The 13416-nt window shown below is 46.3% G+C and overlaps 1 protein-coding gene across 14 annotated transcripts in view; it reads right to left on the bottom strand.

Moving 5' to 3' along the window:
• The window catches only part of FHOD3 (formin homology 2 domain containing 3), a 348541-nt gene that overhangs the window by 102494 nt on the left and 232631 nt on the right, over positions 1-13416 (bottom strand). For all 14 annotated transcript variants that reach the window (XM_077917617.1, XM_077917611.1, XM_077917612.1 and 11 more), the window contains exon 7: positions 11080-11191. In XM_077917617.1, the coding sequence (XP_077773743.1) occupies positions 11080-11191 (112 nt within the window). The remainder of the gene's footprint in view (positions 1-11079; positions 11192-13416) is intronic.

The following is a 13416-nucleotide window of genomic DNA, read 5'->3' as shown; positions in this document are numbered from 1 at the left end:
ACTGGCGCAAAGGACACGGAGCCCGAATCTCTGCTGGTGGGAGCAATTGTTATAAACCGTGTTCTCCAATAAATGAGAGCATGTGTTGCGGTGTGGGCCACCGGGCCAGGCCTCTGGTTGCCAGGCAGGTTAATAGTTGTTGCCTGGCATTGCGATTGGATAACCGGGTTGCTGGGGCAAATTGTATGTTGCAAATTGGGTGGGTGGGACCATAGTCTTTAAATATTGGTGCACTCTGGTTTCTCTTTCTCTTTGCAGAGTGCATCGGATCACCCGCCCGCCCGCCCTCTTTTCCGGTTGACCTTGCTTTGACTGTCATGGGGTCGTCTGCCTTGGCGCAGGGGCCTAGTAGGAATTTTGCCATTTGGTGATTGGCTGTGCCATTTGGTTTTTGCCTACTACTCAGCAATTCGTCACAACTTGTAAGGTTGCGGTTAGGCATTGGTTATAATATGCTGGTGGTGGAGGGCTCAGGATAGGCCGTGCCTGCCCCTCCCATTGCGCTGAAGGGAATTCCGTTAAAGGAATCCTGGGGCTTGCCATGATTTCGTCCAATCCCTGTCATGGGACCAGGGCCGCCCAATCCCTGTCATGGGAATCCTTGTCATAGGATCTGGGCCGGCAAGCTTTCGGGGAGCTGCTGGGTCCGACGCTTAGCTCAAATGACCCCCAAGTTTGACTTTCCCGTCTACTGGCTACCGATCGGACCTCGGGATGTCAGTTCTGTCCCAGGTGGGGGACAGATAGTCATAACCAATGTCTAAACAACCACTCACTGATTTTGTATTTTAATAAAGTTGTGGCCAAAATAGTGCCCAAAAACCAAAACTAAAATTACGTGTTATGTGTGAAGTTATTTGAGGGGTGGCCTGGGGACCTACACATGCAACTTAATGTCAGAAAACAAAGAATTATTGTGTTGGACTGGCTTTTCTGTACGACAGGTCTGTTTACAATATGTTATTTTGTACATCTTTATGTTTTTAACTTCCTATGGTTTAAATTTGCTCATGTGGAAATGCAAAGTGACATACCGAGAGTTTACCTACATCTCAGAGTCCCTTATCACCTGTCCTGGCCCATCCAAAGTAAGCAGAAAATGAAGAGTATGAGATGCCCCCAAATTCTGCTACCCCCTAAAATGGGAGCAAACTTACACACACAACTGCATTGGGCTAGAAATATACCAGAATCAGTTCCATCTCTGACCCAGTTCCAAAAGCTTATGAGATACACAAGCACCTACCCAAACCCTCCCACTTCATGTATGCTGCTGCAGTACAATGCTGCCATCAAGATCACATTTCTTAGATTCAGAGGTTCTCTGCACAGAGGAAGTGCAATGAAATAATTATACCATATCGGCACAGCAGAAAATCACAGCTTATTCCAGCTCCACAAACCTGAACAACATTATATTAAGTGAATGACTATTATCTGTGCTAGTGCCACAAACCGTTGCAAAAGTTTCTTATCTGACCTTCGTAACAGATTTGGGTATGACAAGTTTGGAGAATACATTGGGAATATACATTCAAAAAAGCTTCTTCCTGTTGTTGCTGTCACCCATCTGTCTTGAGAGACAGCGGAGTGCGCCTCCAGGGGTGAAGTCAAAAGTCTGCAATAGCAGCACCAAAGTGACCTCCCCTGGGCGCAAGCCTGGGCTGTGCGTATGGAGGTCCTGGACTACCCAGATAACAAGGCTCCCTTGGCCTTGCTGATGTGGTCCATGCAGGTATATCCAACTCCCAATAGTCTGTGATCTACTCACAGTATAAAAAAACAGGCAGTGATCTACTCATTGTCGTAAAAAGACTGGCAGTGATCTACCCAAAGTTGTGCAACTTTTTTTTAGGAAGCCAAAGTTGGGTGGGTTTTTTTGTTGCTTTTGTTGCTTTTTTGTAAGGAGATCACTGAGGGGCCAGAGATCAACCAGGATCTACCAGGAACACCCCGTGATCTACCAGTAGATCGCGATCTACCTGTTGGACATGCCTGGGAAAGCAGAGCAGTACATCTGGATACCAGCTGGGCTGCAGGAGTTGCCCAGATGAGAAGAAGAAGAAGAAGAGGAGGAGGAGGAGGAGCAGGAGCAGGAGGAGTTTGGATTTGATATCCCGCCTTTCACTCCCCTAAGGAGTCTCAAAGCGGCTAACATTCTCCTTTCCCTTCCTCCCCCACAACAAACACTCTGTGAGGTGAGTGGGGCTGAGAGACTTCAGAAAAGTGTGACTAACCCAAGGTCAACCAGCAGCTGCATGTGGAGGAGCGGAGACACGAACCCGGTTCCCCAGATTACGAGTCCACTGCTCTTAACCACTATAGTGGTACCTCGGGTTAAGTACTTAATTCGTTCCGGACGTCCGTTCTTAACCTGAAACTGTTCTTAACCTGAAGCACCACTTTAGCTAATGGGGCCTCCTGCTGCCGCCGCACCACCGGAGAATGATTTCTGTTCTCATCCTGAAGTAAAGTTCTTAACCTGAGGTACTATTTCTGGGTTAGCGGAGTCTGTAACCTGAAGTGTATGTAACCCGAGGTAGCACTGTACACCACATTGGATGAGGTGTACAAGGAGACATCCAACCGTCTTACGGACTCCACTCCAAAAAGCTCACCCCTCAACAACCAGCAAAGTCAAGTGAATACCCAGACCACACATACAGACATAACTCCCCCCCCCCCCATAGATCCCACTCCATTTAAACTGGAGGTAGGGCTGGGCAAGGCCAGCAGTACCAGGAGCTGATAGTATGAGCTGAATAGAATGGGTTGGTGAGCAACACTGCATGCCCTTGATCATGAATTAGAGAAATTTCAGTGTGGGTTTGATTTCTATGGGGGTGGGGTTTAAATGTGCCAGGCTTATGGGTTCACACCGTCATGTGTGTATGTGAAGCTGGGTTTAACACTCACAACAAGACTTTGATCAAACACAGCAGTGGACTAAGTTCATGAATTCAGCTATGAGTCATCAAACACTGATGATTATAGAATGCAGAATCAACTCATGCGCATAAATATGTGAACTAAGACTCCTCCACCAGCCATATAAAAAGGCCACCAGGAATGGGGTTACATTTCAAGGTCAACCCCGTTCAAAAGCTGTTGGGATTTATCCATTCCCATCTTGATCTTGGGACTTTGTATCTTTTCTGCAATGATTGATCTTGCAAGCTAATCAGAGCTAAAAAATAAAATAAAAGGGAAAGCTGGGAAACCTACTTTTTCTTCTCCGTTTCTAAATCTTTGGAGGAATAGCCTACATTTTTTTAAAGTACCCTACGGCCTCGTCACTGCACAACCTTCTTGATTGTGAGTCCTTCCTAACTTTTCAGTAAATCAGAATGGAAGTCTTTAAAACAGCTGAAATGAAATGGGCAGCGATGGAATAAGGAATAAGAAATGTACTGCTTCCCCCTACTGGATGGATTGCTTTCCTCTGCTACAGACCTTACTGCAGAACCTCATTCCACTTTTTATCAGCTTTAATTGTTTTAGCATATTTGTTTTCTTAGCCTCGTCAGGCCAGTATATGGTATATAGCAGCATATGGTTTAGAAAATGAATCACCCTAACATATATTGCTATTTCTATTGTTTGTTATTTCTTCATGGCCTATTATTTAAAAGAACCCCCCCCCCCCCGCCCCACACTTTCATGAAAGAATTCATCCTTTGGGGGGGGGTAGATTTTGAGTGACTTTTAATAATTTTCAGGGTGCTGCTCTTTCCTTTGAATATGAGTATGAACGGCCCCCTCTCACAAACCAAACAAATGCATTATTGAGGGGAAAATATGACTACAACAAGGTAGCCATATTTGCAACCCATGAATGCCACTGCTCCATGCTGCATCATTCCTGTCCCCGAATTGTGGCTAGGATGAAAGCGCAGTTGAGCCTTATGCAGCAGTAGGGATTTTTATTTTGGTGTAAATGGAAAAGCGTGTTCTCCTTCATGAAGAGCACGGGTTGCGGTGGGGTTAACCAGACAACCCCTGTTGCTGGGCAAGTTGGGTGGTTGGCCCAAAGTGTGACTGGACTCCTCAGGTTGCTGGGGAGAGTTTGATGTTGCCAAGTTTGATTGACAGCCTGGGTTGAATATATGCTCTGCGCGCAGCATTGAGTGTCCTCTTTCACTGTGCACATCAGATCACCTGCCCACCCTCCCTAATTTTAGGGTGTTTGTTGCGTTTGACCTTGCTATGCCTGTCATGGGGTCGTCTGCTTTTGGGACAGGGGCCTGGTAGGAATTTTGTCCATTTGGCTGATTGGCTGGTGCCATTTGGTTTCTGCCTAAAGGTAAAGGTACCTGCCCTTTACCTTAAAGGTACCCCTGCCCGTACGGGCCAGTCGTGTCCGACTCTGGGGTTGTGCGCCCATCTCGCTTAAGAGGCCGGGGGCCAGCGCTGTCCGAAGACACTTCCGGGTCATGTGGCCAGCATGACAAGCTGCATCTGGCGAGCCAGTGCAGCACACGGAAACGCCGTTTACCTTCCCACTAGTAAGCGGTCCCTATTTATCTACTTGCACCCGGGGGTGCTTTTGAACTGCTAGGCTGGCAGGCGCTGGGACCGAGCAATGGGAGTGCACCCCGCCGCAGGGATTCGAACTGCCGACCTGACGATCGGCAAGTCCTAGGCGCTGAGGTTTTACCCACAGCGTACTGCGTAGCAAATCATCACAACTTGTAAGGTTGTGGTTAGGCATTGGTTAAAAATTGGTTAGTGGAGGGGTATGGATTGGCTGGGCCTGCCCCTCCAATGCTGCTGCTGCAAGGGAATTCCATTAAAGGAATCCAGGGGCTCGCCATGCTTTTGTCCGCACCCCTATCAAAGGGGATAGGGCCATGCAAGAGCCCCTGGGAGCATTTGGGGAGAGGTGAAGTTCTGGTACCCAGCTCCATCTACTCTCCATATAATGTTTTCCCTTACTGACTTCACAGGCTGGCGGATGTCAGTTCTGTCCTTGGGAGGCGACATATAGTCATAACCAGTGCCTAAGGAACCACGCACTTTTTTGTATTTTAATAAAGGTGTGGCCAAAATCATGCCAAAAACCTTAAACAAAAATTATGGTGTGAAGTATGAATTTATTTAGGGGTGGCTTGGGGACCTCAACACACAACAAAAAGAAACAAGGAAGGAAAAGCCCCTTGCCACTTTCTACTGAAAGGTAAGACCCCACCCTCCCACCAATTTTTTTTTGAGCTTGCCCACTGGGACTTAACTCCACTGCTCTCCTAAGACTAAAGTGCAGAATTTGCTTCTGAAACATCCTGAACCTGAGCGAGTTGTAGCAACAACAATATGGCATTCAGCAAAAAAACAAAACCCAACTGCCCAGTGAGTTCAGTTATTATGAGGTGTCAGAGGCCGAGGGAGAAACTGACATGGCAGGAGGAAGAAGGCCCTCCAGGGGCCTCCTCGCGTGTAATGGAGGGGAACACTGAAACTGATGGGTACACCGGCAAGTGAAAGAACGTGCTCTGAGTGCCTGCCCTAGAGAATAACATCTAGAAGCCCCACACCATTTCGGAGAGCTGTGGTGTAACGATAAAATGGTACAGATCTACCAAGATATGCTGTAATGTCAGAAAGATGCAAACAATTCAAGCCGATCACAATCATGCCACAGGGGGCAGGACTGCCCCACAGATGGGGCTTCCCCTTCCATATCACTGCCAAACCACTGTCATGGGAAAGTACAATGATCCAAGCTATGGAACTACCGAAGCAAGTGCAACTCCAGGCCAGCAACCAAAGAAGCAGTGGATTAGGCCATCGGCCACCTGAAGGAGTCACAACGAAGAAAGAATGAAAGAAAGGACAAGAAGTCTTTTTACATTGGTAAAGGTAAAGGACCCCTGACAGTTAAGTCCAGTTGCGTACAACTCTGGGGTTGCGGCACTCATCTCGCTTTACTGGCTGAGGGAACCGGCGTTTGTCTGCAGACAGTTTTTCTGGGTCATGTAGCCAGCATGACTAAGCCGCTTCTGGCAAAACCAGAGCAGCGCACGGAAACACCGTTTACCTTCCCGCCACAGTGGTACCTATTTATCTACTTGCACTTTGACATGCTTTCGAACTGCTAGGTTGTCAGGAGCTGGGACTGAACAACGGGAGCTCAGCCCGTCGCGGGAATTCGAACCGCTGACGTTCCGATCGGCAAGCCCAAGGCTCAGTGGTTTACACCACAGCGCCACCTGCATCCCACAGGTTGCTAGGTAAAGGGACCCCTGACCATTAGGTCCAGTTGTGGCTGACTCTGGGGTTGCGGCACTCATCTTACTTTATTGGCCGAGGGAGCCGGCGTAAAGCTTCCGGGACATGTGGCCAGCTTGACTAAGCCGCTTCTGGTGAACCAGAGCAGCGCACGGAAACACTGTTTACCTTCTCGCTGGAGTGGTACCTATTTATCCACATGCACTTTGACGTGCTTTCGAACTGCTAGGTTGGCAGGAGCAGGGACCGAGCAATGGGAGCTCACCCCATCGCATCCCGTGGGTTGCTAGCACCCCCAAAAACAAATACCTCCTGGTGTTTGCTTTTCTTGCCTTTCTCCCTTCCCACTAGTCTCTCCCCTCCACATTCGAAAGCTAGATTGTAAGATCCTCAGCATGCGAATGTTCTTTACGTGCTGCTGGCATAATGTAAATGGTACACTACAACAACCACTAAACGATGTGTTCTGAAGTAGTGTGGTCAAACCACACCTAGAGTAATGTGTCCAGGTCTGGGTACCAAAATTTAGAAGGATATTGTCAAGCTGGAATGTGTGCAGAGGAGGGCAACCAAGTTGAGCCAGGGCTTGGAAACCAAGTCTTATCCGGAACGGTTAAGGGAGTTGTGTATGTTCAGCCTTGTAAAGAGGAAGCTGAGAGGAAATATGATTTGTTGTTGTTGTTGTTTAGTCATTTAGTCGTGTCCGACTCTTCGTGACCCCATGGACCAGAACACGCCAGGCACTCTTGTCTTCCACTGCCTCCCACAGTTTGGTCAAACTCATGTTCGTAGCTTCGACAACACTATCCAACCATCTCGTCCTCTGTCGTCCCCTTCTCCTTGTGCCCTCCATCTTTCCCAACATCAGGGTCTTCTGCTTCTGTTAGGTCCTTACCACTTTTGTCCTTTATTATGGTAATCTTTGTACGAAATGTTCCTTTCATATCTCCAATTTTCTTGAACAGATCTCTGGTTCTTCCCATTTTGTTGTTTTCCTCTATTTCTTTGCATTGCTCGTTTAAGAAGGCCTTCTTGTCTCTCCTTGCTATTTTTTGGAAACCTGCATTCAATATGACAGCCATCTTCAAATATCTAAAGGGCTGTCAGGTGGAGGGTGGAGGAAGGTTGTTTTTTCCTGCTCTGGAAGGTAGGATCCATACCAATGAATTCAAGTTACAAGAAAGGAGATTCTGACTAAACATCAGGAAGAACTTTCTGACAGGAAGAGCTGTTCAATGGACTTCCTCTGAAGGTGGTGGATTCGCTTTCCTTGTGTGGTTTTTAGCAGAGGGTTGACAGCCATGTGTCATTTTTGTTCTGGTTGTGATTCCTGCCTTGCAGGGGGCTGGACTGGTCTCATCTCACTCTTCAATTCTATGATTCTATAGCTCCTTAGCATGAAAAACATTTTAGTGCTCAGAAGCTATAAAACAATTGCAATAGGTAATTGGGAGAGAAGTGATTGTTCTCATTTGGAAAGGCAGACAGTAGAAGATTTAAGTTTATAATACTGAGGTGTTTGTCCTGCAAGAAGAGCACTCTGTATTGTGGGGGGGGGGGATGCAGAAGAGAGACAATAATGTACATGTTATAGGCTGAACTCTTGCTCGCCTCTTAACACATTCCTCCAAAACTGCAGGGAGCATTTGTAAGCCGGATGTTCCTACAGAGTTTTCAATTCCATTTGGATGTACTGCAGTGTGGAAGCAACACAGCTGTACTAGGAAAACTGGGGCTGAATTATTAGGAGCGGCCCTGCTTTTGCCAATCATGTGCACTGCACATGTTAAAAGATTATAACTCACCGAACAAAATGTCCATTAAAGCACCAGGTGTCCACAAAAGCAGGCCTGCACTTGATCGACTGGTTCTGAGAATGATCAAAGGATTCGCGAGTAAGATAGCTAAAGCCAGCAGGCTTTCAGAGCACCTTTGAATGAATGGAAGCTTTTCTGCAACTCCCATTCATTTCAATGGGGCTCAAGATAGAAAGATTAAATTATACACGTATAACTACACATGGGTGTTAAATAGAAACTGTGAACACCTCATTAAGTCAGTCACGCTTCCTTTGGCCACTCCACTGTGCTAAATCTAGAGATAATAGATGTCAATGAACATCTAGAACTTTCTGAACCCCTCCTTTGGGCTGTGCATAACCATGGTGACCAATGGGGGAATGGGAAATTGGGTTCAATTCTGGAGAGAAAGCGTGAGAAATTGCTGCCATATCCAAGGAAGGCAGTGATGAAATACAACAATCATACAGATCTCTTTCTAGTGATGTAAAATTCGGGGGTTTGGCTTTTGCTGCCCAACTCCCCATGGGACTCTGAGTCCCCTAAGTCCACGATCGGTCAGAGAAGAATGAATGGAGGCAGGATCCAGTGGAAAGCAAGGCAGATATTTATTTTTCTGCTGCAACAGAGTTCCCTCCCCTTCCAAGGAGGGAGAGACCCTGAAACAAATGGTGCAAGAACCTTTAAAGGCTTTTGACATTGTCCAACCCCCTTAGCCAAAGACCACCCTAAAATCATACATACATCATAGGAGGCGGTCTACAGCAGAAATCCTGTCTGCCAGGATACCTGATAATGGTCACTGATTGCATTACCTGGGCAGCTTAGCCATTCTTTGGTGATGGTTAATACTTTGGTTCCTGGATCCAGGTCACAGGTTCACCCTATTCATACACCAGTACGCCCTTAAGACACGATTTGTAAGCAAGAATACAATGGGAAGGCTTTCCCCTTTTGCCTCCTTTACTGCAGAGGAATATTTGAGGTCATTGGGAGAGTCAAAATGGCTTCAGGATTGCTCTTCCGTACCATTTCAGACACATTTAGATATGTGTGCATTTATGAACATTTATTCTATATTTGGGACGTGGGTGGCGCTGTGGGTAAAAGCCTCAGCGCCTAGGGCTTGCCGATCGAAAGGTTGGCGGTTCGAATCCCTGCGGCGGGGTGCGCTCCCGTTGTTCGGTCCCAGTGCCTGCCAACCTAGCAGTTCGAAAGCACCCCTGGGTGCAAGTAGATAAATAGGGATCGCTTACTAGCGGGAAGGTAAACGGCGTTCCGTGTGTGGCTCTGGCTCACCAAAGCAGCGATGTCACGCTGGCCACGTGACCCGGAAGTGTCTCCGGACAGCGCTGGCCCCGGCCTCTTGAGTGAGATGGGCGCACAACCCCAGAGTCTGTCAAGACTGGCCCGTACGGGCAGGGGTGCCTTTACCTTTTTTTATTCTATATTTGAGACCTTAGAATTCTCATAACACTAGGTCCTGTAAGTGGCGTAAGTGCACATTAAATCCTTCATGAGGGTCAATCAGAGGGCAAGCCTGGTGTGTCAGCAGCCATAATTCCACCGCCAAACTCCCATCATAGGCTAAACACTGGCATGAGGCCAATAGTCAACAAGTACCGTAAGAGGAAATTGAAAAGAACTTTGAAGAGAGAATTCAAGAGGGCATGAAACCATTTAGATGGAAATGCATGGGCATAAAATTCACAGTGGGCATGGCTGGCTGACTCTGACCAATGGACGCCTGCCCTACCCTCATGAAGGAGCTCACTGCCCAGATGGCCTAGTCAGGTGAATCTTGGCTGAGGCAGCACACCATGACTGCCTCAAGATACACTGCAAAGGCCTTGGTGACAGGTTTTACAACCCTCTGGCCAGTAGCTCTCACTGCATCCCCACTGCCATGGGGAGGTCCATCCTCTCCACACCACTGAAATGATGTGCATCACACGACACTAACTGCTTCAGGATTGCCTGAAACCTCACCTACTAAATCAGGAAAACACCAAAATGGAGAATACCCTACTAATCAAAATTTAAGGACAGGAGAACATGTCCCCTGTAGATTAAGTTTTGTGGTCATATTCTGCATCTATAACAATGGGGCTTTTACCTACAAAACACAGGAGGAGTGCGGAACCCATCATCGTTCAACTCGGACACTGAGGTCCAGCTCTGAGGGCCTTCTAGCGGTTCCCTCACTGCAAGAAGAAAAGTTACAGGGAACCAGGCAGAGGGCCTTCTCGGTAGTGGCCCTGTGGAATGCCCTCCCATCAGATATCAAGGAAAAAAACAACCATCTGACTTTTAGAAGACATCTGAAGGCAGCCCTGTTTAGGGAAGTTTTTAATGACTGGTGTTTTTAATGTATTTTAAATCTTTGTTGGAAGCCACCCAGAGTGGCTGGGGAAACCCAGTCAGATGGGTGGGGTATGTATAAATAAATAAATAAATAAATAAATAAATAAATAAATAAATAAATAAATATCCTTTCCCAGACACTATTAGCCATGCATTTTGTAGGCAAATTTCCAATTCATACACTTGCACACATGTCTGTGGCATCAGTGGCATAGCATGGGTTGACAGCACCCGGGGCAAGGCAAGTATTGCACCGCCTAACCCATGGTTCCTGTCAGGGCCGGGTGGCAGTGAGGCTGATGGGGAAGGGTCTTCCCAGCACGGAGAGGGAAGCTTGGGAGATGACAGCAGAGGCTGTTTATTTTATTATTATTATAAATTTAATGAAATTTTCCCATTGCTTGATTGTTTAAGAAAAACCTAAAAGTGGTTTATTTTTCTTTTGAAATTTTGCAGCTCCCCAAAATTTTGCACCCTGGTTAGCAGCCCCTCTGCCCCCCCCCCCAAGCTATGCCATGGTGTGGCCTACAAGCATTTTGTTTTCTACTTGAAATCTGCTCTTGAGAACAAAGTATATAGTGTATGAAAGAGAGTATGATTTGCTTTTGCAGGGTTGTTTTGTGGTAGCAAAACCACAAACCATTTCATTGTTTCCTCTGAAGCGCAACTACAGGCAGGTACTCTAACTCACCTCTCTTGTCATCCACTACGGACACTGCTTGGATCAGAAGTGGTGCGTTGGATTCTGTATACTCCACAAAAACAAGGAGCAACTTCAGTGCTGTCTTCACAACCAGACGGAACTGCAAGAGGAAAGAGAGGAGAGCTTGTCACTCATCAGGCTGACATTGGAAGACACGCTGCTTTCTTAATGCAATACAAGCTGACCCTCTGTTAGAGTCAGCGAACAGAACTGATGCTGCTGTCCTTTCGATCTTTGGTCAACCTGACACCAGCTAAAAATGAGAGGCCAGGATTTTAAAACAAGGACCACTGGCAAGAAGGAAATGTGTGACCATTCTAAGTTGACTTACTGGAGTCAGATCATTGATTAGCCCAACCCAGTCCACAGGTGTCTCCAACCCTGCTACATGAGAGGTAACAGGGATTGAATTCAAAACATAATACAGTGGTGCCCCGCAAGACGAATGCCTCGCAAGACGAAAAACTTGCTAGACGAAAGGGTTTTCCGTTTTTTGAGTCGTTCCGCAAGACGAATTTCCCTATGGGCTTGATTCGCAAGACGAAACGTCTTGCGAGTTCTTGCGAGTTTGTTTCCTTTTTCTTAAAGCTGCTAAGCCGTTAATAGCCGCTAAGCCACTAAGCCGCTAATAGCAGTGCTTCGTAAGTCGAAAAAACCGCAAGACGAAGAGACTCGCGGAACGGATTAATTTCGTCTTCCGAGGCACCACTGTACATCCGAAGCATTGTGCTCCACCATGAAATTAAAAACCCTCCCCAAATAAAGAAACAAATCTTTCTTCTAATAGCCTAATTCAGACAATTGTTCCAGTCCTTAAAAAAAATGGTTTGTAATGCCATTGTAAAGGAGAAAGCCAATCAATAAATCACACAGTTCAAAGCTGGAGTTAACTTTTTATTAGAGAAACACGATCTTGGCAGCTTTGGCTGTGCTTCAGGCCTAATGAGTACTGCAGCTCATGCCCTGTAGGTCCCACTCAATGACATTAGTTGCTGAGACTAAAAGTCCCTGCATCCACAAAGCCATTGGTGTCTCCTTCTCTCCAGGGCTTCCTGCAAGCAACTGGAGACTGTGCCTGCGTACCGCTTGTCTTTGCTCTGCCCATTTCAGCCAACTTCTTCACTCCTCTGTGTCCAACCAGTCCATGATATCCATGAGCATTTACTAGGACCAAAAACACATTTCCCTAGTTCCTTCCCACAGAACACCAGCTTCACACCAAGATCTTGGCTTGCATTACCCCAGAGAGATCCCAGTTACGTCCAAACCAAGGAAATCTGGCTTAGTGTTGATTGAAAAACCAACATTCTGTGAATCAGATATAAAAAGGAAGTGCTGCTTCTTTGCACTCAAGATAAATCATGATGGGATGCTGGCTATCCACACTCTTTTTCTAGCCTACCAGTTATTATTATAAAATCTGCCCTTGAGTGAGAACAAAAAATTAGTAGGCTTCATCTCCTTAGAAGGGGTGACCATGTCTGCAACTTGCATCCAAGTCTGACGGAAAATAAGATACCGTCTGTCTTTCTGTCTGTCTGTCTCTCTTTAAAATATCAAATTCTAAAGGGGCCCCGAACAAAGAATTCTGCTTGTATCTGCCTAAAATCTGACAGGCTTTAATCTACTCTAGAGAGTCTGCTGTGCCTACAGATTTCACCCACTTCTGTTAAAAGAAATAATAATAATAATAATAATTTATTATTTATACCCCGCCCATCTGGCTGGGTTTCCCCAGCCACTCTGGGCGGCTTCCAACTGAATATTAAAAACAGTACAGCATCAAACATTAAAAACTTCCCTAAAGAGGGCTGCCTTCAGATGACTTTTAAAAGTAAAATAGTTGTTTATTGCTTTGACATCTGCTGGGAGGGCGTTCCACAGGGCAGGAGCCACTACCGAGAAGGCCCTCTGCCTGGTTCCCTGTAACCTTACATTAGATTCCCTATTATAGCAAATGAGGGGGGCAGGGACCAGTTTCATTTTCAATATATATAAACTGGTCCAAAATATTGAGTCAAATTCGAAAGACACAGAATGGCTCAGAAACAGTCTGGGCAGCTTCCAAACGCTACAGATGTAGAGAAACCCCCTAGTGTTTATCCTATTTTTCCAACCACACAATAATAACGACAGAAACTTGCTAAAAATATGTAGTCCTTGGTATGTTTCATTCTGGGTGAAGTCATCAGAGTTATGCTCCATTAATTTAATACCTACACAAACACAGGAATAAACCTTTTTTTAAAAAAACCTAAACTCCTGTTAAGAGGCCTTTAAAAATAACTCTGCTGCGCTGGATATTCGTGTGGGGTTAGAGAGGCT

Source organism: Podarcis muralis, chromosome 13 (genome assembly GCF_964188315.1).
Source record: "Podarcis muralis chromosome 13, rPodMur119.hap1.1, whole genome shotgun sequence".
Lineage (NCBI taxonomy): Eukaryota > Metazoa > Chordata > Lepidosauria > Squamata > Lacertidae > Podarcis > Podarcis muralis.
This window is presented reverse-complemented; position numbering and strand designations above follow the sequence as displayed.